General features: G+C 35.7%; 1 protein-coding gene across 1 annotated transcript in view; it reads right to left on the reverse strand.

The window, feature by feature from the left end:
* LOC135198562 (G-protein coupled receptor GRL101-like) overlaps window positions 1-25,804 on the reverse strand; it is a 125,667-nt gene that overhangs the window by 94,272 nt on the left and 5,591 nt on the right. Inside the window, exons 2-4 of the mRNA XM_064226262.1 lie at window positions 21,668-21,991; window positions 15,916-16,020; window positions 12,105-12,221 (exon numbers count right to left, since the gene is read on the reverse strand). Coding sequence (XP_064082332.1) covers window positions 12,105-12,221; window positions 15,916-16,020; window positions 21,668-21,991 — 546 coding nt within the window. The remainder of the gene's footprint in view (window positions 1-12,104; window positions 12,222-15,915; window positions 16,021-21,667; window positions 21,992-25,804) is intronic.

A 25,804-nucleotide genomic window follows, 5' to 3' on the forward strand; every position in this document is an offset into this window, starting at 1 on the left:
AAAGAAACAATTGCGATACTTTGAAGTTCAAATTTGCGATACGTTGAAGTTCAAATCTAAACAAAAAAGCAACTGCGATACCTTGAAGTTCAAATTCAAATCAAAGAAACAATTACGATACTTTGAGGTTGAAATTGAAATATCATTGCAAGACTAAAATTCCAAACCTTTGGTCTATCGGGACGTGAGTTCATATTATTGAGTAACACAGTTTCTCGTGGATAAATGCCAGAGCGGTTATTCCTCACTCTTTGGGGATTGATATAGTATATCTAAACAATTCTGACGGATTAGCAGCATTTGGCGACCATAATGAAAATGCATATGCATATATCTTTAATGATTATTAATATCCTTTGTGACATTTTCCCTTTACAGTATGTAGCAAAAGTTAAATATATCTTAGTTTTACCAGACCACTCCTAAGGCTGGCACGAAGGATCAGATAGTTTTACGTGGCTAAGAACCAATTGGTTACTTAGCAACGGGGCCTACAGCTGACTGTGGGATACGAACCACAGAAAAAATGGTGCTACTTTGGCTTAGTATCTAGGCGTTACCTCCGAGGTGCTAAAGTAGATTCACATCAACCGCGCATCTGATGTCTAGGCCAGTCTCTTCTGACGCTCCTGATTGGCTGTTGATAAGCTAATCACAGGGCTGGAAACTCTCAGTCTCTCTCGAGAGTTCACATAGGCAGGATGTATGGTCCACCTCTCCTGAGGGATACTAGCTCATCAACAGCCAATCAGGAGCGACCCAAAGCAGCACCGAAAAAATAAATTGACAACGTAGTTACAAAACGTAATTGTACATAAAGGCTGTCATTGTTATATAAATTTGATTAAAAACTGTTCAAAGTTTTACATTATGATAATGAATTCGGTTATCGAAATAAAATATACGGCAATAGAGTAATAGAGTTTTGAATGATCTCATAAGCACAGCATCTTTACTAAACGGGACCGTATGATATGTACCATCCTTCAGAGGACTAACTTTATGCTACGTCCTGATCAAAACTTTGAAAGCTATAATCTTCTAGCTATCATACGGCTTAAGAACAAAAAATAAAAATACTGAAAATATTCGCCTTTAAATTAAACTTTAAGTTAATGATAATAATAATGGAGAAAAAATCCACAGTTATGTAAATGTATTATGTATATGCACACATATTTAAAGATAAATCTGTACATATTCTCGAAAGCTATCTGTACAGATTTACATTAATTATATGTACACATACATAACTGTGGATTTGTTTCGCCATATTAAGATTCATACTACTATGGGTATTTTTTAAATAATAATTAATAATAATAGTAATAATGGATGGAGTTTGGAATAGAAAAATGTGCCTTAGTCACCATACAAAAGGGCAAAGTAACAAGGACTGAAGGGATAAAGTTACCAGATGGGAGCAACAGCAAACATAGATGAGACGGGATACAAATACCTAGGAATAATGGAAGGAGGGGATATAAAACGATCAAGAAAGAATATATGCAGAGACTCAAGGCGATACTCAAGTCAAAACTCAACGCCGGAAATATGATAAAAGCCATAAACACATGGGCAGTGCCAGTAATCAGATACAGCGCAGGAATAGTGGAATGGACGAAGGCAGAACTCCGCAGCATAGATCAGAAAACCAGGAAACATATGACAATGCACAAAGCACTGCATCCAAGAGCAAATACGGACGGACTATACATAACACGAGAGGAAGGGGGGAGAGGACTACAAAGTATAGAAGACTGCTAACACAGAGGAAGGGGGGAGAGGACTACAAAGTATAGAAGACTGCTAACACAGAGGAAGGGGGGAGAGGACTACAAAGTATAGAAGACTGCGTCAACATCGAGAACAGAGCACTGGGGCAATATCTGAAAACCAGTGAGGACGAGTGGCTCAAGAGTGCATGGGAAGAAGGACTACTAAAAGTAGACGAAGACCCAGAAATATACAGAGACAGGAGAATGACAAACAGAACAGAGGACTAGCACAACAAACCAATGCACGGACAATACATGAGACAGACTAAAGAACTAACCAGTGATGACAAATGGCAATGGCTACAGAGGGGAGAGCTCAAGAAGGAAACTGTAGGAATGATAACAGCGGCACAAGATCAGGCCCTAAGAACCAGATATGTTCAAAGAACGATAGATGGAAATAACATCTCTCCCATATGTAGGAAGTGCAATACAAAAAATGAAACCAATAAACCAATAGCAAGCGAATGTCTGGCACTTGCACAGAACCAGTACAAAAGGAGGCATGATTCAGTGGCAAAAGCCCTCCACTGGAGCCTGTGCAAGAAACATCAGCTACCTTGCATTAATAAGTGGTACGAGCACCAACCTGAAGGAGTGATAATAAACGATCAGGCAAAGATCCTCTGGGACTATAGTATCAGAACAGATAGGGTGATACGTGCAAATAGACCAGACGTGACGTTGATTGACAAAGTCAAGAAGAAAGTATCACTCATTGATGTCGCAATACCATGGGACACCAGAGTTGAGGAGAAAGAAAGGGAAAAAATGGATAAGTATCAAGACCTGAAAATAGAAATAAGAAGGATATGGGATATGCCAGTGGAAATTGTACCCATAATCATAGGAACACTAGGCACGATCCCAAGATCCCTGAAAAGGAATCTAGAAAAACTAGAGGCTGAAGTAGCTCCAGGTCTCATGCAGAAGAGTGTGATCCTAGAAACGGCGCACATAGTAAGAAAAGTGATGGACTCCTAAGAGGCAGGATGCAACCCGGAACCCCACACTATAAATACCACCCAGTCGAATTAGAGGACTGTGATAGACCAAAAAAATGAATAAATAAATAAGAAATAAATTAAATAAAATAATAAATAAATAATTAATAATTAATTAAAACTAATTAAATAATAATATAATAATACTAATAAATAATATAATAATAATAATAATAAACATGGAGAATAAAACAAAGATTCACAGACATCACGACAGACACAGTCAGACACCAACTAAAGAAAATGCCAAACTGGAAAGCCCCAGGTCCCGATGAAGTCCATGGATACTGGCTCAAAAACTTCAAGGCCCTACACCCACGAATAGCAGAACAACTCCAGCATTGTATCTCAAATCACCAAGCACCCAAATGGATGACCACAGGAAGAACATCCTTAGTACTAAAAGACAAGAGTAAGGGAAATATAGCCAGTAACTACAGGCCTATCACCTGCCTACCAATAATGTGGAAGTTACTAACAGGTATCATCAGTGAAAGGCTATACAACTACCTAGAGGAGACAAACACCATCCCCCACCAACAGAAAGGCTGCAGAAGGAAGTGTAGGGGCACAAAAGACCAGCTCCTGATAGACAAAATGGTAATGAAGAACAGTAGGAGAAGGAAAACCAACCTAAGCATGGCATGGATAGACTATAAGAAAGCCTTCGACATGATACCACACACATGGCTAATAGAATGCCTGAAAATATATGGGGCAGAGGAAAACATCAGCTTCCTCAAAAATACAATGCGCAACTGGAATACAATACTTACAAGCTCTGGAATAAGACTAGCAGAGGTTAATATCAGGAGAGGGATCTTCCAGGGCGACTCACTGTCCCCACTACTCTTCGTAGTAGCCATGATTCCCATGACAAAAGTACTACAGAAGATGGATGCCGGGTACCAACTCAAGAAAAGAGGCAACAGAATCAACCATCTGATGTTCATGGACGACATCAAGCTGTATGGTAAGAGCATCAAGGAAATAGATACCCTAATCCAGACTGTAAGGATTGTATCTGGGGACATCAGGATGGAGTTTGGAATAGAAAAATGCGCCTTAGTCAACATACAAAAAGGCAAAGTAACGAGAACTGAAGGGATAAAGCTACCAGATGGGAGCAACATCAAACACATAGATGAGACAGGATACAAATACCTGGGAATAATGGAAGGAGGAGATATAAAACACCAAGAGATGAAGGACACGATCAGGAAAGAATATATGCAGAGACTCAAGGCGATACTCAAGTCAAAACTCAACGCCGGAAATATGATAAAAGCCATAAACACATGGGCAGTGCCAGTAATCAGATACAGCGCAGGAATAGTCGAATGGACGAAGGCAGAACTCCGCAGCATAGATCAGAAAACCAGGAAACATATGACAATACACAAAGCACTACACCCAAGAGCAAATACGGACAGACTATACATAACACGAAAGGAAGGAGGGAGAGGACTACTAAGTATAGGGGACTGCGTCAACATCGAAAACAGAGCACTGGGGCAATATCTGAAAACTAGTGAAGACGAGTGGCTAAAAAGTGCATGGGAAGAAGGACTAATAAAAGCAGACGAAGACCCAGAAATATACAGAGACAGGAGACAGAAAGAACAGAGGACTGGCACAACAAACCAATGCACGGACAATACATGAGACAGACTAAAGAACTAGCCAGCGATGACAATTGGCAATGGCTACAGAGGGAGAGCTAAAGAAGGAAACTGAAGGAATGATAACAGCGGCACAAGATCAGGCCCTAAGAACCAGATATGTTCAAAGTACGATAGACGGAAATAACATCTCTCCCATATGTAGGAAGTGCAATACGAAAAGTGAAACCATAAACCACATAGCAAGTGAATGCCCGGCACTTGCACAGAACCAGTACAAAAAGAGGCATGATTCAGTAGCAAAAGCCCTCCACTGGAGCCTGTGCAAGGAACATCAGCTACCTTGCAGTAATAAGTGGTACGAGCACCAACCTGAAGGAGTGATAGAAAACGATCAGGCAAAGATCCTCTGGGACTATGGTATCAGAACGGATAGGGTGATACGTGCAAACAGACCAGACGTGACGTTGATTGACAAGGTCAAGAAGAAAGTATCACTCATTGATGTCGCAATACCATGGGACACCAGAGTTGAAGAGAAAGAGAGGGAAAAATGGATAAGTATCAAGATCTGAAAATAGAAATAAGAAGGATATGGGATATGCCAGTGGAAATCGTACCCATAATCATAGGAGCACTAGGCACGATCCCAAGATCCCTGAAAAGGAATCTAGAAAAAACTAGGAGGCTGAAGTAGCTCCAGGACTCATGCAGAAGAGTGTGATCCTAGAAACGGCACACATAGTAAGAAGAGTGATGGACTCCTAAGGAGGCAGGATGCAGCCCGGAACCCCACACTATAAATACCACCCAGTCGAATTGGAGGACTGTGATGAGCAAAAAAAAAAAAAAAAAAAAAAAAAAATAATAATAATAATAATAATAATAATAATAATGGCACATAACCAAATCATTACCTTTCAATATAATCAAATGTTAAGAAAGTGAGGTTTATGGCTGAAGAACTATTCACAGGCGCCTTTGATTACTATCAAACACACACACACAAAAGATTAAACGAGCAGGAAAACTGATCCGTTTGAAAGTATTATTATAGAATTAAAAGTCAACGACAGACCCTGTCATTCGCTGGCTGAACTTGGTACAAGAGGCACTGACTCTCGCCTCGATTGACCAGTTAAATCACGGAGCTCGTAAAAAAAAATGATTTAAAATAAAAATAGAAAAGATGAAAGAGACAGCAAAAGTCTCTTCTTACAAGTGTATCATGTTCTGGACACAAAACAATTTTGTCAATTATTGTTAAATTCTAGTCAGAAATACTGTCAGCATTATACGTAGTAGTGGTTATTTTAGTCTTGTATTTGGCTGGGAAATAATCACCTACTTCAGAGGCGATGTTGTAGTAAAAGCCTAAGCTTAATTTTCATATTATTATTATTATTATTATTATTATTATTATTATTGCATGCTATTATTATTATTATTATTATATTATTATTATTATTATTATTATTATTATTATTATTATTATTATTATTATTATTGTTGTTGTTGTTGTTGTTGTAAATGTTAAAGTTTTATACATCAAGTAGTTTGGCTGTTTTTTTTATATGAAGATAAGTTGAGTTTTAATATATTAACTGTAAGAAATAAAACAATTTTCTTTTATATTAGAACCCGACTCACAAATTGATAGGCTTAAATATTTTAAAACAACCTTAATATCTTTCCACAGGACTTAAAAAAAAGAATGAAAATTATGATTTGTGCATGCCCAGTGCCCCGCCATATTCAGCTGTGCCCCCAGATGCCCTCCCCCCATCCCCATTAATAGACTCCTAGTTACGCCTGTGTTTAGAGGAAAGAAATGGAATGTCCCCGTTCGTTCGTCAGGTGGATTATCTTCGATTCAATCCAAACAGGACATAAATATTAGACACCGCGGTCAAGAAAGAAACCCAACCACAAACACGATGGTTTTGTCCCTAATAGTGTAATGAATTTATGACATAAACATAAGCCTAACTATCTGGGAGGTTCAGAAAGCGATCCGAGAAATAAAACTCGTTCAAGAGAAGCATCACGCAATTCAGAAACAAAAGGGTTAGTAGCATATAATAGGCAAATTAGGACAGATCGAATTTCAAGATATTTTAAAGTACAAAATATAATTAAACTTTTCTAAGGATCTTAAAAACACTGACATTTGAAGAAAGGAAGCCACGTAGAAAAAAATGAAGTTGAGAATAATCAATGCTGAAAACATCTAACTTTTAATCCATTCTTTTTCATAAAGGAGCCGCCAAAACACACATACAAACACACAAAAATATAAATGTAAATGTATATGCATACATATATATTTAATACACATATTTGCATGCACACACACATACATACATACGTACATAATATATATATATATATATATATAATATATATATATATATATATATATATACAATGTGTGTGTACGATTTTTCTTGGTTAATTCATACTATCTTATATCTAATGCGCCGAACAAGAACAGCCCTCTGAAGTTTCTATATACATCTAAAGTTTCCATGTCAAGTCGAGAATTAACATGGACCTTGTCTGTAACGGAGAGTTCTCTAATCTAAGGGAAGGGACGAGTAACACAACCAGTAAACAAGAGAGGACAGTGTTAATCGGATTAATTAGTAGTCTAGGCTGAACTACAAGTTCAATTCTTGTACTCGTGAACAGGCAACGTCAGAGGAACTTAAGCTTGAAGATAATCAAAGCAATTTCTCTGAACAAGTTACCGGAATATGACACTTTTTCGTAAAACTTGCAATCCTCGGTTACTGACGTTACCAGGACCACACAAGGTGCTTAATAACTGGGAGCCCTACCCACGTAAGTTATTATGCCACTTAATATTCATTAAGGGAAGTTGAATTATGGCAACCTCTTGTAAAATCAGGTCATAATTTACTTAAGGCCTATTGTCAAATGGTGGCAGCTGTATCTGACCGATAAATCATTTGAGGTCCGACTCCTGATCAAGAACTCATTCTAAAATAGAAATCGAACATGGTTTTCGCTTGTAGAAAAAGTTAATTAAATCCATTAGGTCTATAATTAGAAACTATCATGGTTTTCAACAAAAAAGTATTTTGTAAATTATCATTGCATTCAGTAAACATCGGAATTTTTGGGGAATTCAGCAACCATAAGCAGGAAGGTATGGTCAATAATAAAAAAAAAATAGTAATGCGGAACAGTGACTGCAATTCACAGGCAAGAAACACACTATCAATAATGACGAGACGAAAGAAGAAGAGTAATGAAGGATACTGCGTACGGTCCTTATTTGATTTGGTTAAGAATCTTAATAAAAGTAGAAACATTTGCAAATTAGCTTTGACGCACTGGGATTGGAAAGTTGTAGCCATTTACTGACTCAAGCTCATCTTCTTTAACAGGAGCCTGTGGGACGATGCTGAAGAATTCCTATCTGCACTGGAAGTAGACTTTGTGGCAAAACAAGTCCTAGGCACCGCACTATTAGCGTATATGCAACATAGTTCACGTCGCAGCGCAAGGCCTTGCATTCATCCCGAGCGGAAACATTCAACAAGAGTCTAAAACATTACTACTAAAACAGATATAGAAAAAAAAACAAAAAAAAAAAACGCGTGCTATAACAAAGGCGATAAATAAGGTTTATTATCGCAACAACAAATATATAATTTAACATTTCGGTCGATAATCATTGAAACAGCAGTTCATCAACAGCTTACTGAACGGGAACAATGTTATCGCTGATGATCACTTACTTTAGGGGAAAATCCATTTATACAGTATCAAGTTCCATGATTAATGACCGCCTGAATATATTGATATGATAAAAGAGCTATGTTGATAATACCATAGCAATTTGCAGTTTGATATATTAGCATATGATCCTTATAATAAAGCATGCACTACTACAGCCATTGCAAGTAAAAATCGAAGGGGTGTCCTAGGCCCGACATTACTTACTATGAGATTTTTCGCAACAACTTTTTATCTATGCATTTCATAAATATAACGCTTATTCAGAATACACATTATATCTACACATAAATTTTGACTGTATTCTGCATTGCGTAGGTTGAATAAATTTGGTACTTATAATGTAAAAGTGCCTTTTTTTGAAGAGAAAAGATTTCGAACGCACTCGTTACGTAACTTATGACAGCATTTCTTCTTTCTTTCTCGATGGATGATTGGCTATAAGTAACGAAGGCTAAACCTCTGGCAACAATGACATACAAATTTAAATACAAGCAAAGCAGTACACCTTTATGAACTCTGAAACCTCTCCACTGATAATTGTCATAATGAACAAACCAACAAAATATGTTAATAAATACAAAAACTCTAAAGAAATTACAGTGTCCTTTATAGGTCACAATCAGATTGACAAGGTTTAGGGAATAGTTGGTAATTTTCAAAAACATAGTAGACAAGCTTGATTTGATAACAGCTATATCCAATGTCAAGCAAATTTTATTCATTGGCTATCTACCTAATTACTAAAAAAAAAAAAATAGCCAGTACTGTATTTTGGCTTTAAACCTTCACCAATAATTATCGTCAGAATGATGACTTCATGAGGCTCCACCCACTTTGGCCTCGTTATAATTCAGGATAACACTATCATGGCTATCATGGGCATTGTTGGATTATAAAATTTAACTTCTGGCTATAAAAACTCATTTCTCGAGTAGTTGTAAGAAGTGCTAAATGATCCTCAAGGATCCCAGCAGTTGGCCTAAACGTTTAATTCATGTATATTACTGTATAACTACTGTTGCGGCACTACTGCTACAGTAGTATTACTACGTTAGCATAGATACCCCACCCACTTTTATGTATCGTTCCGCAATTCATAAAGTCTTTATATCCAACACGGTCGGACGGCCTAAAGAAGAAGAAAAAAAATTATATCGGATGATCCGTTGGTCTGCTGGAGATTTTAGCACATATATGCTTGTATTTACTTTGGATAAAAATCTTATTTTAACAAAAATAGTTATATAAAGACTGTTTACATACAATCTCTCTCTTTCTCTCTCTTGGTGGGATAATGAATAGTTAATGGGAAATGTTCAAAATCCTGAATGACATTACAAGAATTATAATCACGTTACACTAAATACAAATCAGACTATAAACATTGGATTTAAACTAGAAACTGAATAATTACCTATTCAGGCTATAGTAAGTATGGCCACGGGCTTTCTCTTGACTGTATAAAGTTGCAAGTTGCAAGATAAATGCAGTTTTGCAACCACGGGGACAATTCCAAATCCCTTTAGCCATTCTTGACTGCTATGGGTTTCAGAGCCGACGGTGAATGAGTTACTGTCTGGTGGATGGGCGGGGCAACATTTCGTAAAGCGGTGTTTACCTTGCTTACGTAATGAATGTTTTTCGACTCTTGGCTCGTAATCATTGGCCATGGCATCGGCTAGATGATTTTTACTCTATAAAAATTAAAACTATCGGGTTTAGGTTATTGATAATACTGACAAAATTTGTGTGTGGTTGTAAAATATACATATGTCAACTTTCAGCTACATCCGATGCTTTGATAAGGAGCAAAGTCCAAAAAACCGTGTTACAGAGGCCATAAATCTCATAGTAGTACTCCTAAAAGGCACAAGTACTTGGCGCTTTCGTGTATTTATTTAATACACATTGTACTGTTCAGAGTACAGTACTTAACGTGAAAATGTGTATATTAGATACGTGAAAGCGCAAGGTAAGTACTTATGCTTTTTTAATATTTCATTCTTGGCCTTGCAGTGTGTATATAGTTACGTGATCCTTGTGATGTTATAGCATTTAGTGGCAGACGCCATACCAATTTTTTCATGGTCTATAAAATACATAAAGTGATTAGTTTTCGCAAAAGACCCGTTTCTCCTTACTACTAACAACACAAAAATGAGACACAGTAATTATGAAATGTAGTGACAGGAAACGACATTATCGCCTCATAAAAGCGGCCTCCTAAAAAAAAAAATACTTAAAGCATGCCTCTAAAAACAAAAACAAAAACAAAAAATCACAAGGAAAAAGATGAAGTACACACTGTCTCTCTGACATGTCCACTACTCAATCATCTCTTACAGCGAACACGTCTCTTTACGAGCAGTTTTCTATTCTAAGGTAAAAACGACACTGGCTGCTCTGAACGCGTGATCTCGTTCTGGCACATGGCCCTTTGGACTCTCTTAAAAGTTATACGAGATGTGACAAATTTCGAAGAAATGTAAGCAAATCGTTCGGAGGAATAAAAAAACAAACGTCTTAAGAAAATATATACAAGATAAAAAACCGACTGTGCTTGCTATCCTATATGCACACACACATACATACACACAGTTATATGCATGTTGTGTTTATGTATGTGTGTATGTATTTAGTTTAAATCAGTTTGGAAGGATCGCCAAATAAAAATGTAATTTAAATTTGTGTAGATGACATTACATGCAATTTAAAGTCTTAATAAAGTACTTACGTCAAATAAGTAAAACAAAAATACTTCTGCAAGCAACTAAAGTATTTTTTTTTAATAAGTACGTCTTGGCTTCAAAACTTGTATAATCAATTTAAGAAAGTGGAAATTAGGCGTAGAGCATTAAAAAAACCACATCAGTGAGAGAGAGAGAGAGAGAGAGAGAGAGAGAGAGAGAGAGAGAGAGAGAGAGAGAGAGAGAGAGAGAAGACGAGACTGTACTTGAGCAAATATCGAACAATCAGATGATATAAGCTAAATAAAAAAAACAGATTCCACGTTGAATGCGCAGTTTATCGTGAATAATATTAAAATTTACATTTTTACATACCAACATTCGGGATAAACTCGGAAGTTTCTAAATGGCTTGCAGTAGCGAGAATTAGCTACCCGATGAAAGTTACTACACGGAGCTTTTATTGCAACATTCAGTTTATTTGATTCTATTTCTCTCTTTGGCCACTCAAAGGCTGACTACTTATACTATATGATCCTTAAACCATTTAAGAAAAGCCTTTTGACCTGAAGAACAGAACAGAATACACAATTTAGGCCAAAGGCCAAGCACTGGGACCTATAAGGTCATTCAGCGCTGAAACGGAAATTGACAGTATAAGGTTTGAAAGGTGTAAAAGGAGGAAAACCTCTCATTTGCACTATAAATCAAGTGTTAGCAGAGGGTGGAAAGGAAGATGAAGAAAGAGAATATGAAAGGAGGTACAGTAGTTGTAGCTAGGGGCCGAAGGCACGCTGCAAAGAACCTTAAGTAATGCCTTAAGTGCAGCGCATGAGGTGCACTGACGGCACTACCCCCCTACGGTGTTGACCTGAAGAATTACTCTATTATGTAAACACGAAGAGTACCAGTTCTGTATTTCTACGATTTTTTAAATTTGGGTATCACCAAAGAGAACTGAGAGGAGCTTCAACACTTATCACTTCATTGAAGAAGCGCCTCAGTGGCGTGGTTGGTATGGTGTTGGCGTCCCACCTCGGTGGTCGCGAGTTCGATTCTCGGCCATTCCATTGAGGAGTGAGAGATGTATATTTCTGGTGATAGAAGTTCATTCTAGACGTGGTTAGGAAGTCACGTAAAGCCGTTGGTCCCATTTCTGAATAACCAGTGGTTCCATGCAACGTAAAAACACCATACAAACAAACTTCATTGAAAACAACCAAAGGATATTAAATAAACACTTACTGCATTCATGCTCGTCCGAGGCGTCCCGACAGTCGTCGACGAAGTCGCAGACGGCGTCCAGCGGAACGCAGAAGCCGTTGGTGCATTTGAAGTGAGACTCGGGGCAGACCCACGTCTCTGTCGAGGGTGAAACAGGTTCATGAGGCAATGTCGCAAATTGATAACAGTAAGGTGCAAATAACTTTGGAGCATAATATTTCTACCGTAATGAAATCTGAATTGTTAAGATCTGTTATTGACAATATACCAAGGACGGAGCTTAGAAAATTTGAACGTTACTGAAAATACGAGTATTTTTGTCGAGATATTTCAGTTGACAAAAATATGATATGGCTAATGTTACGGATCGTTACTACACAGGAGATTAAGAAATGATTTTTGTCAAACTAACCCTTTGTTAAAAATCTGATTTCTTTGTTTTCAGACACCAATTCGATTGCAATTTCTTTTTTTATGAATAAGAAAAAAAGATTGTCATGATGTAGAATTAACTCAATAGGATAACATGCAGTTAAGGCATAAAACAACTGATTGCTTATCAGTGAGTAATTAATCTAAAAGTAGCGAGGTGGCGAGTGTGTACTTTTTGTTAAATGGAATAAAAAATGTAAAGTTCCACAACATTAGCCACATGTTTATACGCAGAATGCTCACCACCAACGTGTCTACAAGTGCCTCCACACTTTAGTCAAACTTGACTTAAACACACGTTGGTAATTTATTGCATAGACTAACAGGTTGAAATAGAGTTAATGACCTATTATCTAGTAGTGGCAAAAGGTTCATTATCCACTTACGGTCGTTGAATTACTGTCAACATGTTTGTGATATATTAGCGATAAGTTACTGCTGTGTATTAATGACAAACTTTACCGTAGCGTGAACGCACCCTAAAGCTTTACACACACACACACACACTGAACTCGCCCCTTACTCTGTGTTCACATCCTCCTTTTGTGATGTTAAGGTCTTTCAAATTTCATATCTCTTCCACATCATCTTAGTATTTTTCTCTTCTTCACTCTCATCCGTTTTGTGCTATACATTCTTTGCCAAAGAATAGTCTCCGAGTATCTCCACAGAAATAAACCATCTTCAAATATCTTCACACCTTTAATATCTTTTTATCACTTCCTAATATCTCCTTACTTCTAATTCTTTCAATTCTTTAACCTTAAACTTTCATCTGCATCCTCAGTTTTTATGTTTCCACAATGGAGAAACGAATCATAAATTCCTTCCTGGAGTAAAACTGACACCCAAAGAAAACCTTCACTTTTAATTCTGCCTACATCCAGCTTTCTTCCTTACGCTACCTGTTTCGTGAATTTCCTCTCCCCTCATCCTGCCACCATGGCTACATTCTCTTCAAAATGCCCGAATAAAGCAAACAAAATTTTCCTTCATTCAAATCAGTAATTACAATTCCATCTCTCTAGTTCGCACTCCACTCTTAATCAAACTTATTCACAATCGCTTTCAAATGTTCTACACCATCCTCACACAACAATGAATCATCTAGAAACATCAGCCTCTGCACTGACAATCCTTTTCTTTATCCTACAACAATGATAATGCGAAGAGCGGTTGCAGTTAGCAAAGACTGATTTAGAGGAACAGTGACGATGGGTTAAAAAACAAGTTTTGTTGCGATTATGTGGAATTTACACATCGTCATACTTAGGCCAAAATGACCACGCTGATAATGACAGGTTTTCTCACTTTTCAGATTTTTTGTGGTTCACTTTTAATTTTATACACAGTGTTTCATTTGACTTATGGTATATCTGCATATACATATATAAATCAAACAGTGAATATATATATATATATATATATATATATAATATTATATATATATATATATATATAACGTGTATATATAAATACATAGGCTCATAAGTATGATAAAGCTATGATACACGAGAGCAAGAACAGTATCAAGTGGACAGACGCTTTTGAAGTCGAGGTAGAATTACATCAAAGATAAGCTGGCCGTTTTCCCTCTGTAGTCGTAATGGATGTACTAAGTGAGTACGAGTGAGGAAATACGATATGGGATCTGCTATTTGCAGATGCCGGGATTTAACGGTAGAAACAGAGGGAGAACTTCGAGAGGGGTACATGATGGCTTGGCAGCGATGACTGTAAAGAGGACGAGCCAAAGCCAGTTGCTGAAAAAACAGAAGTAATGCTAAGCAGTACAGACTGAAGAGAGGAACTATACACGAAAGGTCAAAAGCTGGAGAGGAATTAAAGCAAATAAACAGTTTCAAGCAATTTACTTCTGTCTTAAGCGAAGAGGGTGGATGTGCTATGGAGGTGTGGCAGAGAATTAATCAAAGCACATTGAGGTAATTGTAGACACGTTTCAGGGGCGATCCTTGGCAAGAAGATTCCTTTGAGACTTAGGATTACGAACTACAATACAGGGATCAGCCCAGTGCTGCTGTATGTTGCGGAAATGAGAGCAATACACAGAAAAGAAGCGTGGGACATGGAAAGGACAAAGATCAGAATGTGATGAATCCCAAAAGTGTTATAATTATATTTTGCTTTTTCATTATTACTGTGAATATTATCAATTTAAGTTTTTTTCTACGTTAAATTTTCGTGATTAGCCCTCTGGACCGGACTACTGTAACCACCTAAGGTCTCTAGCTGGAATTTAAATATATACGATGTGTTCGCTAATATAACTCTTAATGGTTTTTTTAACTATTCTCAATATCATTACTGTCATTACCAATATTGTGATTATTATCTTTAATACTACTTCAGCAACTGTGTGGATATTGCCGATTATTCATTTTTCATCATGTTATCTTATGTATCAAGATTGTGTATGTTATTGTCTGTACTTTGTATATTCCCTGTATATGGCCTTGAACTGAAAATTAAGTTTATTATTATTATTATTATTATTATTATTATTATTATTATTATTATTATTATTATTATTATTATTCAGAAGATAAAGACTATTCATATAGAACAAGCCCTCAAGGGCCGGTGACTTGAAATTCAGATCTCCAATGAATATGATGCTCATTTAAAAGGAGTCACATAAGTAAACAGGTAGGTTAGGTAAAAGGGCGGGAGTTATTAAAATACAAATAAAACTGAGAAAGCAGGATGAGATGGAGTAGTCATATGGTTCGGTGGGACTGCAGCCCCTGGGGATAAGAAAGCGTATGATATGGCCGTCGAGGGTAAAAGAATAGGTAACCAGAAAAAATGGTGGCGTTGCATTAATAGAAAGAGTGTTGAATTGCTGGGAGAGGAACAAGCAGATGCATAAGAGAGAATTTTGTGGAAAAAAAGATTCGAGCGGCCGACCCAATAGGACGATGGAATTAAGTCGTATATGTATATATATTATTCATATATATATAATATATATATATATATATATCCATATACCATAAATATTAAATATCTTATTAGGATATTATAACATATATATATATATCTATATAATATAATATATATATCTATAATTATATATATACATATTATATTATATATATATATATAATATTTATAATAATCTATATATTATAAATAAATATCTGCCTACATATATATATATTATATATTATTAAATACATAGATCAGAATACAATATACGTATATATATAATCTATATAATATATATAGATATATATATATATGCATAATATATATACAGATATATGTATATAGTACATATATATATATATATATATATATATATATATATATATAATATATATATATATATATACGTAGAATGTCCTCAGTCCCAGACGAAGAACAAATGTAGACTTACCACAGAATAGCTCGTCCTCTCCGCCCTCGCAGTCTCGGACAGTGTCACACCTTCTGAGATTGTTGATGCAAACATCAGGACACTGATACTCATTGGAGAGGCAGCCTAAAAAAAAATAAAATAAAAATGCAAGAGCAGATGTCATTTATTTGGCAATAATTAAGGGTAATATGTCACTGCAGACAGCTGCTATCTTGTTTAAAGTTACGAAGCGACTCCAATTGTTGAAGTTATTCGCTTAGCGTTTGGATACCGAAATTGATAGCGTTTGTTTTAACTCTGTCCTAGTCCCACGTAGTTACTGCATTCCAAGGTGACTTTGTTCATCTTATTTCCTCTATTACTCAGTGGTTATTTTGACTTAAGCGTAACGAATGTACTTCGACACATGAATTCCAAGTAAATTTACGTACCTGTGCATGAAACAGCTCCTAGACCCTATCACTTTATTTATATATATATATATATATATATATATATATATATATATATATAAATATATATATATATATATATACATACCTATATATATATATATACATATATACGTATATATATATACATATATACATATATATATATATATATACACACACACACATATATATATATGTATATATATATATATATATATATATATATATATATATATATATAGCATATATAACTATATATATATATATATATATATATGTATATATATATGTATATATATATATATACTATATATATATTATATATATATATATATATATATTTATATATATATATATATCTATATATATATATGTACGTATAGAGAGAGAGAGAGAGAGAGAGAGAGAGAGAGAGATTGTTGTGGGAATTGAATCGGTTAATTTGATAATTAAGCCCAATAATTCAGCATAAAAAACTGATCAAAGGTGTTTGTTATAACTTCTTGATCATTCGAGGACTCCTGATATTCTTATTGTTTGTCTTTTTACATTGTTAATATTATGATACCTTTTGACCTTCGAACATAGCTTTCAGTTTTTCACCTTTATTATAAGTTCGACACTCTCAGAAATGCAATATCTATAATTAAATTTGCCTCCTTTTTTACCATTATTATTTCGTTGTAGTTAATGTATGACGTCATTTACTCTTCGAGGGCGTTGTTTTAGTTCATTCTGTAATTCACTTCGCTTCTGATTTTATTTTTGTAATCAGAAAATTTCTTACTTTACATCTTTGCTTGTTAAAACCACACATCAAATTTCAGAACTAATTCCGACAACGTAATTTCTCGCATGATTTTTGCACACAGATTTTCACATTCGTCTTTTAAATGTTTTTTTACTTACCCGCTTTCAGATCTATTGAGACATCTTGATCTGAAAAGCTAGCAGGGACTTATACTGGAAAAGATTTAAATAACAAATCTTTCATCAAATATCCTGACCAACCCTGACCCGAAACTTTTCCTTGCTTAAGTATTTCCTTTCAAATTCTTTATTCCTCATTGCCCTTTTGAATTACAAAGAGGTGTGAGTGAGTTCACGGCCATTTCTCAAGGCAGGATCTCGAAGTGCAACGACGCATTTAAAACCTTTCATCTTTCACCAACTTTTCACTAACGTGCCTTCTGTAAAACAGGAACTTAATTCCGAAAGCATTATTTCCTTTATCCCTATTAGTTCCCGATGACGCCCAGAAACTGAAAGCAGACCCATTATTCTTACTTTGCACTCAAAACTAATTTCTCTGCATCCTTTCTATTTTCCCGAAACCTCGATACAGGGTCACTCTGATACATGCAGCATTCTGGAACATTACGAGGATTAACAATCACGTACGCTGCATATAATTAATTAATATCATTAATATACATCGGGTTGAGTTCCTGCCACGCCAGAATGTCAGTTCAGTGGTAATGCATTCTGTTATAGTTGATTCACATCAACCTTACGACGCTCCTGAATGGTTGTTAATAAGCCAATCGCAGGGTTGGAAACTCTCAGTCTCTCTCGAGAGTTCACATGAGTGGGATCTATGTTCCACCTCTCCTGAGGGATAAGTCTTTCAAAAGTATCCCTCAGGAGAAGTGGAACATACATCCTGCCTATGTGAACTCTCTCTCGAGAGAAAGTTTCCAGCCCTGTGATTGGCTTATCAACAGCTAAGCAGGAGCGTCGTAAGGGAAGGGCCTAGACATCAAATGCACGGTTGATGTGAATCACTATAGTATTTAAGAGTGGCTGATGTCAGGGACAACAATCATAGACAAAAGGACCTGATTAATTGACAACAAGCATATTTTCACCTGTTACATTTGTAGCTTTTCTCGAAGGTAATCAGTGTACCAGTGCACCTCACGCGGAGTACTGTTATCATTACTCAAGCTTCTCTGCAGCGTCCCTTAGACCCCTACCTGCAACCATTGTCATTCCTTTTGCTGTAACCCTGTTCATGTTCTCTTTCTTCCATCGTCCTTTCCACACTCTCCTACAATTGTTATGAAGTGCAACTGCGAGGTCTTCCTTCTGTTACTCCTTTGAAGCTGTTTTTATTCTCAATTGCTCTTTCAGCACTAAATGGCCCTATAGATTTCCAGCACTAGGCCTTTGGCCTAAAATTTATATTCAATTCCATATCTTCTCCAGCGCCGCGTCCTATTATCGCTTCTAAATACAATGGCTTCACGCTTTAAAAAAAAAAAAAGTTAATTTCCATTTCTAAGATTGTCCAAAACTTCCTAGAAACTGATCTGAACAGCAAATTTCTCAACCTAAGCCTTTCATTTATCATTTCCATGCTACTGCTATCGTTGGCCATCATATTTTTCTGATGGTTATGTCAGTCGTGAACCTTGACAAAGATGAACTTCTGCCTCCTTTGGGTAATCGCCTTCAGCCACGATGTCTTGATATGAATTACCCGTCGCAATTTTAGTTGCATTTGTGAAACAGCATTCTGCAATGTCTTTTATTACTTAGTTTTTGCTTTTTGACTTAAAACTTTTTTTGAACTCACACTTCAGACTTAAATTTTGTAACACTTAATAATTCTCTTCCCTGTACATACAGGTATCACAGTTTAGATAAAAGAAGACTTATTGACGAAGTACTCTTATGCGAAAACAGTGCCATTGAATATTCTTCTCTTTACCCTTTCCTCTGTCATTTGTACATGAAAGGTAGTCATTATCTAATAATCGTCATGGTCAATGAAACAATAATTGATATACTAATAATTGTTCATGCCCATATGCCAACAAATAGGTTACTTAATTTTTCCTAAGCATGCATATTATCTTGTACCCACTTTTTTCGCTTTTAGAAGTAAAGACTGCTGCACTCCTTTTTCCAAATCAAAAGGGGTGAATCTGATAGACACATATAGAAATCTACAGATTGAACATATATATATATATATATATATATATATATATATAATATATATAAATATATATCTACTATATATATGATATTAATATATATCTATATATATTATATATATATAATTTTCTATATATATATATATATATATATATAATAATAATATATCTATAGATATATATATATATAGATATATATATATATATAGATTAGATATATATATATATATATAGAGACTATATATATATACATATATATATATATATATATATATAATAAGATCTATATATATATATCTATATATATATATATATATATATATATATATTATATATATATATATATATATATATAATATATATATATATATATATATATATAAATCTACTTAATAAACAGCGATGTTAGTAAGAAATTCCTTTCCATCACATTCGCTCATAAATATCTCATTTATCGAGCGTAGAATACAAGTTATAAGGCTCACGGGACACCTGTGACACCAATAAAAATGAGATGAAACCACAATCTTTCAATACATCTACTTCTTAAATTACAATATTAACTGTCACTTAGGTTTTAGGTTTGCTTGAAAATATCTAGTCAAAGAATCCTCTTTCCCTAAACTGGTTGAGAAACAATGGCACCATTATCAATATGTCACTCCTGCGAGTTCCTGCGTCCTAGTGATGGTGTCACTAAGTTACTCTTAATCTCTGGGAACTATGGCCTTTCAGGTAATAAGTGACAGGCATAACCTTTCAGGTAACAAGTGATAGTCACTCGAGTAATTGACTGACGCTTTCAAGATGAGACTCGATGTAGCTTCCGACAAAAGGGAATCTTTTATCCCTTGTTGCTTTATAATTTGTGCAGACAGGTCTGAAACAGCTCAATAATCATAGATTGTTTGTTTCGCTTGTGTGTGTGGTGTTTTTACGTTGCATGGAACCAGTGGTTATTCAGCAACGGGAACAACGGCTTTACGTGACTTCCGAACCACGTCGAGAGTGAACTTCTATCACCAGAAATACGCATCCCTAACTCCTGAATGGAATGCCCGAGAATCGAACTCGTGGCCAACGAGGTGGCGGGTCGAGACCATACCGATCACGCCACTGAGACTCTTCAATAATCACAGAAAACCTTCAAAGAGAAAACTGACCGAGTTGTCTAGTTATATTCCTTTCCCGCCTTAATCTGCCAGAAAGAAAACACTGAGCTGACCTAGCTTCACTAGTTTCAAAAGAGAATCCATTCCTTGTTGCATTGTGGTTAGTGCAATCGAGGCTGAAACGGCCTAACAAACACAGAAAATGTTTGAAGAGGAACCCGACAGAGTTATCTAATTGCTTGTCCTTTCCTTCCGTCTTATACCGCCTCAATGAAACCACTGAACTGATCCAACTTCTCAAGTTTCTTATGACGTATATTTGATCTCTTTCTCACTCGAAGGTGTTCCGCCTTATCACAAAGGTAACTCTGTTTCATTCGGCGCCAAAACCTCTCGTATAACCATGAGTAATTATATTCATTACGGCATTTAACTGTCTATTACATAGCCAAGGTTCTTGAAAGCAAGCATGTCTTCTGCAAGTTTCTGAAATGTCGTCACAGGGTAGACTCTATAGGCCTGTAGTTCTCAACTAGTTATTCATGGACCAACAGGGGTTCCTGGGGACATTTTGGGTGGTCCAAAGGACGTTCACTATATATGCTAATAAACTGGAGATTGGTACGACATATACATACAGTATTTGAATTTACTGAAATGCGGTAAAAACACTTTATTCATTCATTTTACAGTAATATTCCTATTCATAAAATATAACGACAATCTTCAGGTTGTAAGTCTTATTTAGGAAATGTAATTCCGTCCTAAATGTTTACTGTCTACGCTTTATTACCCGTTGCTTAAAAAGGCAATGGTCCACGATTTTTTCCCTTATTACAATGGTGATAACTACGGCTAAAGACTGATAAAAAAACAGGCCAAACATTTTCCGGACTGAACACAACTAAGCAGTGATCGTTTAGTCTTTATTTTTTTTACAGGTAATATCCTAAAGCACGATAAGAAGTCATTCTGTAGTGCGAGTGATAACGCCTTCTTAAAATTCACTGCACAAAAAAGTCACTTAATTAATGGTTGCAGGAAACAAATGAGAGAAAGAGAGAGAGAGAGAGAGAGAGAGAGAGAGAGAGAGAGAGAGAGAGAGAGATCTTCCAGTGAAAAAAAGCTAATCTGATCGCATTTCTTATTTCAAACATAGGTAATAAGTAAAAAAAAAAGCTCCAGATATCGTTGAAAACCTAACAATGGATCCTATCAAGAAATCATCCTGCATATATTTCTTTAGAGAATATAAGTATTCTAGAACAGCCAAATTACCTACCGCAGAGGCCTACAGCTTCATCCGATTCGTCGTCGCATTCAGCCACTCCCGAGCACGTGTGATTCTTTGGAATGCATTGCGTCTTATCGGAACAGAGCCAGTAATCCTCGTCACACGAAGCTGACGCCGTCATGATGTTCTCTGGCAGCACGGGAGTAGTTTTTCCTTCAATTGCTGCAGTAGCGACATCGCTCTGCGTGACTGCGCGGGCTAGGAAGGTGCTGACCTCTACACCACTTGTTTCTTTATCGGTGATTGAGGGTCTTCCGACGGCGTGAGGGTGTCTTTGGATCGTCGATGGAACGCCCGGTGTTCCGAACCAGCCTGAGGAAGTAAAATGATAAAGAATAACTGAAGAAGTATACGAATAAAAAAATAACCGAAGTATAAAAGAAGAAAAAGTAACTGAAGAAGTAAGAGAAAAAATAACAGAAGTAAAATAATACATAATAACTGAAAAAGAATAAGAACAAAAAAAATAACCGAAGTATAAAAGAAGAAAAAGTAACTGAAGAAGTAAGAGAAAAAAATAACAGAAGTAAAAGATGAAAAAGTAATCAGAGGTAAAAGGAAAAAAACTGAAGTAGTAAATGAAGATATGGTAACTGAAGAAGTAAAAGAACAAAAAAAAAAAGCCGAAGTAAGAGAAGAAAAAGTAACTGAAGAAGTGAAATGAAAAAAAAAAAAAAAAAAAACAATGAACTGAGCCCTAGTTCTCAACTCGTTTCAGATCATGTACCACGAGTTCAATAAAAAAGCTTGATATATATATATATATATATATATATATATATATTATATATATATATATATATAATACATACACACACACACAAACATATATATACTATAATATATATATAATATATATATATATATATATATATATATATTATATCTATATATATAGTAATAATGGACATTTTGGGTTGAAATATATCTTTTACACAAGGGTTGCAGCCTGAATATGTTTAGAACAGGAATAATACAGTAAAATGAAAGGTCAGTTATTTGAATGAAATTGTTCTTAATGCTTTCAGTAAATTTTAAAAAGTAGGTAGCAAGCTCCAGTTTATTGCAGAATATAGTGAACGTCCTGTGGACCACCCAAAATGTCTCCGTGGGCCACCAGCTGAGAACCACTGAAATAAAAGATATGGAAAGTAAACATGAAATAAAAAAGATAAATGTGTAAATAAATCTCCATTAAATATATGCTTTCCATAAAATATGGTTGAAATCTTAAACTAAATCCAACAAAAGCGTGAATTCCAGCTATGTTTATCATGAACTGAAAGAAAACCAGAGCACTCAAATGAATACTCTTGTTAATTAACGTTTCATTACCTCTACCTGGGATGTCATATTTTCGCTTCTATACTCTGTATGCATGCCTTTAGAAGTACTACGTGAGAAGAGATGACTGGATTTATAAAAAATGTCAAAATATTTTTAGTTTTACGGAATTTTTTCTAAGTTTTATGGAATTATTGAGTTGATTTCGGCGTGAATCTAAATATGAATCAAAATCTTTTTAAACATTGTTAAATGCCTCTGTTCCTCACCGGTATTCAGATGAAAAGACAGCTGTTCGTGACTAAGTTAATGGCTTCCTAACATTCATGAAAGACAACGCGAGCCAAGCTAAGTCAATTATTATGGCGTAGGTGTGTAATTCCCCCATAGCCCTTTGTAATTGTTTTGCTGATTCTCTGTGACAGTCCCCGCGACCGAGTTACACAGAATATATCACAGAGTTAAACCGGAACCCTATGTAAATCCCATAACCAAAGTTATTAAGGGCTGGGTCCAGAGAATAGGCCTATCAGGTTAAAAGCCTGTATTGAGGCGTCTACCAAGCCAAGGTGTTACTAACTTGTTGTTTATTTACAAAGTCTCCTACTGATTAGTGGAGAAATATCCATCCTTCCATATTTTTTACTATATAAAGAGTACTTCTAGTACGTCAGTTTCGTATCATACAATCGCATGACGAAGGCATTTCTTCTTGAGATAATGGGAGTTGTTGATTTGAGAATTCCCACGGAATTAGCGTTGTTAAGTCCTTGTTAAATGCAGCAGACTCTATTAGAAGCATCCTTTGTTTTTGTTGGTGCTCCACATCTCGCCAAGCAAATAAAAAACAATGCCCTAAATTTAGGATTTATAGCAACGGAAAATAATTATGAGCTTTCAGTTCAACTATACAGTTTGACTTGCTAATTTTCGAATGGGATAAGAAACCAACAAGAAATGCATATGGCTTGACACTTCAGGTGCGAAAACGAATATTAGATTACAAGAGACGTATTGCAATGTTAATAAGGATCAAGGGATACAATAAGCTTTACTAGCTCCAGAAGGGATCGATTCATGTATAGCATGTGTATCTTTTTTATATTTTTTTGGGGGGTCAAGAATATGCGTTTTTTTTATCTGCATCGGCGATGATATTATCATTATTTCTTGTTGTTTTTACGTTGCATGGAACCAGTGGTTATTCAGCAACGGGACCAACGGTTTTACGTGACTTCCGAACCACGTCGAGAGTGAACTTCTATCACCAGAAATACACTCCTCAATCGAATGCCCGAGAATCGAACTCGCGGCCACCGAGGTGGCAGGCCAAGACCATACAAATCACGCCACTGAGGCGCTAACGGCCCCTGTGGGCTTGTTCCATATGAATAAGGTTCATCTGAATAATAATAATAATAATAATAATAATAATAATAATAATAATAATAATAATAATAATAATAATGTCGTCTTATTGAAAGATATTGCTGCATCAGCTGCATTCAACTTGTAAATAGTCTTATCTATTTTTCTGATAATAGCTTTCTCTCTGCTACAACAACTGGCGAGTATTGCGGCCGATCACATTCTCTTTGATGATTTTTCTCAAAGCATCTTCGTCCTCACGGTGACGTGCGTGCTTTCTTGCTTTGTAGTACAGCTTGATCTTCTCGTGGGGTGGGGCTGCGGTCTCTCACTCTCGCCGTACCACCGATCCAGCGCTGTTCGGAATTCTTTATCGATTCGGATACTCAGATGCTCGTTAATAACGGGCATCCGAATCGACTTATTGATAAAGAAGTCTGAACAGCGCTGGGTCGGTGGTACGGCGAGAGTGAGAGACCGCAGCCCCACCCCACGAGAAGATCAAGCTGTTCTACAAAGCAAGAATGCACGCACGTCACCGTGAGGACGAAGATGCTTTGAGAAAAATCATCAAAGAGAATGAGATCCCCGCAATACTCGCCAGTTGTAGTAGCAGAGAGAAAGCTATTATCAGAAAAATAGAGAAGACCATTTACAATTTGAATGCTGCTGATGCAGCAATATCTTTCAATAAGACTTGTTTGAAAGAGGGTCTCCTTCCAATAAATAATAATAATAATAATAATAATAATAATAATAATAATAATAATAATAATAATAATAATAATAATATAATAATAATAATATAATAATAATACCAGGAAAAGATGAACCTCCTATTGCGGTCAAGTTATAACACCAAAGGCATTATGTTAAGGTGATTAAATATCAAATGCTTTTTTTTTTTTTTTTTGTCAGAAGTGCCTAACAGCCCTATTCGTTTGTTTACAGGACGGATATGATTTCGACTCAAAAGAAAATGATTACACGAAGCCATAACATATTTTGGAACTTTTATTTTTGTACATAAATTTCCTATATGAATACCGTGGAACATCGACAAAGGAAAAAAAAATCTATGGGAAAAATTTCTCAAATGGTATCACGGCGAAAAACACTAAAAGCCAGATGTTAGTAAAGACTTATGTAGTACTTAGATATATTTTCTTTTCCTCAGACATGCCATGACTAATTGAATTTTTTGCTGTAATCATTTTCTATCCACTCAAGTTTGATCAAATGTCGAAATACGTTGAATCTCCTTAATCTGTAGAGACCTAATCAAAATTCCCAATTAACAAAAACCAATGTTCAAACCAGGGGTAACTGCGTTTTACTTTCTCTACTTACCTAATCGTGAAAGTCACACCTACAGATGTTCCCAGGCCTCAGAAAATAATATCTTTTAATCTGGGAATTTAAAAAGTAAGAGCAACAGCCGTATCTCTGGGAAATATGGTGAGCGTTTTATAA

Source organism: Macrobrachium nipponense, chromosome 22, assembly GCF_015104395.2.
Source record: "Macrobrachium nipponense isolate FS-2020 chromosome 22, ASM1510439v2, whole genome shotgun sequence".
Taxonomy (NCBI): Eukaryota; Metazoa; Arthropoda; class Malacostraca; order Decapoda; family Palaemonidae; genus Macrobrachium; species Macrobrachium nipponense.